At 53.3% G+C, this 2,870-nt stretch overlaps 1 protein-coding gene across 3 annotated transcripts in view; it reads left to right on the forward strand.

Moving 5' to 3' along the window:
- Window positions 1–6: 6 nt before the first annotated feature.
- HEXA (hexosaminidase subunit alpha) overlaps window positions 7–2,870 on the forward strand; it is a 12,513-nt gene continuing 9,649 nt past the window's right edge. The window contains exons 1-3 of one of the 3 annotated variants that reach the window (XM_025214011.1): window positions 7–25; window positions 630–740; window positions 1,169–1,270. In XM_025214011.1, the coding sequence (XP_025069796.1) occupies window positions 1,175–1,270 (96 nt within the window). In that variant the 5' untranslated portion in view covers window positions 7–25; window positions 630–740; window positions 1,169–1,174. Of the gene's footprint in view, window positions 26–174; window positions 212–247; window positions 538–629; window positions 741–1,168; window positions 1,271–2,870 lie in introns of those variants that run through there. The other 2 variants (XM_025214010.1, XM_025214012.1) reach the window with 2 other exon arrangements.

Raw genomic sequence — 2,870 nt, forward strand, 5'->3', positions numbered from 1 at the left:
TGTGTGGGGAGCACTCAGAGGTGAGGTGTGTTCACCTTTTGAGATAATCTGATATTTACTGCCCTCCTCCGAGCCTTCTTGTGACCCCCACACCTCTATTTTTCTCCATCTCCTGGGCTCTGTTCCATGCTGAAGGCCTAATGTTGTATGTGGTTCTCTTACAGGCCTGGAGACCTTCAGCCAGCTTGTTGGACAGGCTGAAGATGGCACAGTGAGTGTAGTGCTTGCTATCCTGAAGGGTGGAGACATGGGCCCAGCCTTCATTGCAGGCGACTAGTGCAGACTCCTGTGGTGATGCCTTGCCCAACCTCATGGGGCCAGTGAAGCCAGTAGCTGAATGTAGGGAACGCTGGGAATGAGCAGGGAGGGGAACGCTTTCTCTTGGGAAGGGAGGAGTCATGTCTTGGAGCTATGTAGCAGGTCCTAGTGGCTGGCTTGTCCAAGGCCATCCATGGGCTAATGGGAATGCTCCTGCCCAGCCTTCTTGAGTCCTAGGGAGGTAGAGGCCTCTGCTGAGAAGAAAGCTAACCCTACGTGGTAAGTGTGCTCATGGGAATATTACAATGTGTATGTGCGCTTACTTAGAGCCCCTTACTTACTGAGGGGCTGACACACTCTTTTCTGTGCAGTACTATGTCAATAAGACTGACATTGTGGACTTTCCCCGCTTTCGTTATCGAGGCTTGCTGCTGGACACCTCTCGCCACTATCTGCCTGTGGGAACCATCCTTGAGACACTGGTATGTGTACCTGGAAATTCCCTGTCTTGCTAGCAAGTTTCTCTGCCTTAAAAGCAGAGCAAGCCATTCATATCCTCTCCTGGAGGATTCCTCAGGACTTCCTGAGTAGGCTTGTAGGTAGGCTGCCCATAAGGATAGCTGGGCTTGAATGGGTGTCGCAAGGATGCCACTTGGTCTACAGCACCTCTTAGCAGTGATGGTGCACACAGTGGGCAGTTCTCTGTGTGACCCTTTGATCCTAGAGCTGTTGCTTGGGCGGATGGTGCTGTCCTTCGATTGGAACCTGTTTGGAAATAGAACCCTGAGGGTGTTCTACTTGCACTCTGAAGTCCCTGTTTAGATGCCCAGGGCACTCGGAAGGAAACTGGCTGATGCTTGGGACAAGGCTATATCCATCTGTAACCCTGTTGCTCTCTTCTGACTTCCAGGATGTCATGGCATATAACAAACTAAATGTATTTCACTGGCACATCGTGGATGACCCCTCCTTCCCATATGAGAGCGCAACTTTCCCAGAGCTCAGTGAAAAGGTAGTGTGTTCTGGTTCCCTCAACTCTGACATACTTTTGTAGCTAACAGTGGGGAGGCCCATTATCTAACCCCTGATTGATGGGGCTTTCTTTAAAGTCAGTGAGCTGTCTCTCATTGTCTGCAGACCAGACTGCTGTGTATGCCATATATGGCTTAGCATAGCTGTTAGCCTGTATACATGAAGGGCCTTGGTGGGGAAGGAAGAGCCTGTGGATGAAGACTGAGGGGCATGGGCAGAGCTGTGTGAAGTTGTGAGCTGGGCTAGTGGAGGAACTGGTGGCCCAGGGCTGGGAGTGAGGCGGTTGTAGGCCTAGACTACATGTTAGCAAGTGTGCTTGGTCTCTGTTTAGTAATCTTATCCTTCTAATTTCATGCTAGAATAGAATAGGGAGTGTGAGTAGAAATGGGGAAAAGCTGCCTTACTCAGCAACCTCTTGAGAGGTTGCCCGGCTGTATGAGCATTCGTGGTCATCTGGCCAGGTGCCAGGGGATTGAAAACTGACTAATGTGATCCCAGTTTGCAGGAAAGGGAGGAAGGAGGACCCAAGTAACTATAGGCCTGTAAGCCTCACCTTGGTGCTTGGGAAGATCTTGGAGAGAATCATCAAGGAGCTCATCTGTGGGGAGCCATCAGGGGAGATCATGCTAAGGGGTAATCAGCATGGGTTCATCAAAGGCAGGTCCTGCCTGACCAACCTACGAGGCCCTATGAAGAGAGACTGGGGCACCTGGACCTCTTCAGCCTCCACAAGTGAAGGTTGAGAGGTGACTTTGTGGCTGCCTATAAATTCATCATCAGGGCGCAGAAGGGAATTAGTGAGGCTAATTCTTGTGACCAAGGCGCCCCTGGGGGTCACAAGAAATAATGGCCATAAGCTAGCAGAGAGCAGATTTAGACTGGAAATTAGGAGGAACTTCTTCACAGTTCGAGTAGCCAAAATCTGGAATGGGCTCCCAAGGGAGGTGGTGCTCTCCCCTACCCTGGGGGTCTTCAAGAGGAGGTTAGATGGGTATCTGGCTGGGGTCATCTGAACCCAGTACTCTTTCCTGCCTATGCAGGCGTTCGGACTCGATGATCTATTGAGGTCCCTTCCGGCCCTAACATCTATGAATCTATGAATCTGGGCCCATGGGTCTGTTCACCTGGCAGAGACCGAGCCTCTGGGTTTCCCCCTGAGTCAGGCAGGGCCAAGGCTGCACCTGCCTGCTGGGGCACGGGGGAGCGCAGGAGCCAGGCAGAAGGATGCTCCTTGGGATGTGTGGTGTCCAGACAGGAGCTGGATCGGAGCAGGGGGAGCCAGTCCGGGTCAGGAACATCCCCTGACACACATCACTGCTAGGAACTCGGCCTTGACGGGAGCCCATGTTCCCCACAGCCACCGGGGCTGAGAGCACTCGGTGCCTCCCCTGCCTGCCCGGGATGCCCAAGTGGACGTTCCCAACGGCCCAGCAATCGCCGCTGAGGCTGAGAACCAGTGACCGGAAGCTCAGCCCAAGGGGGTGTCTATGGCAGCTACAGGAGGGAGAGGTGTCCTGTCTGTGACACCCGACACGTACCCACCCACCGCCCCAACCAGCCTGCGCCCCGTATGCAGAAGC

Source organism: Alligator sinensis, unplaced genomic scaffold (genome assembly GCF_000455745.1).
Source record: "Alligator sinensis unplaced genomic scaffold, ASM45574v1 scaffold971_1, whole genome shotgun sequence".
Lineage (NCBI taxonomy): Eukaryota > Metazoa > Chordata > Crocodylia > Alligatoridae > Alligator > Alligator sinensis.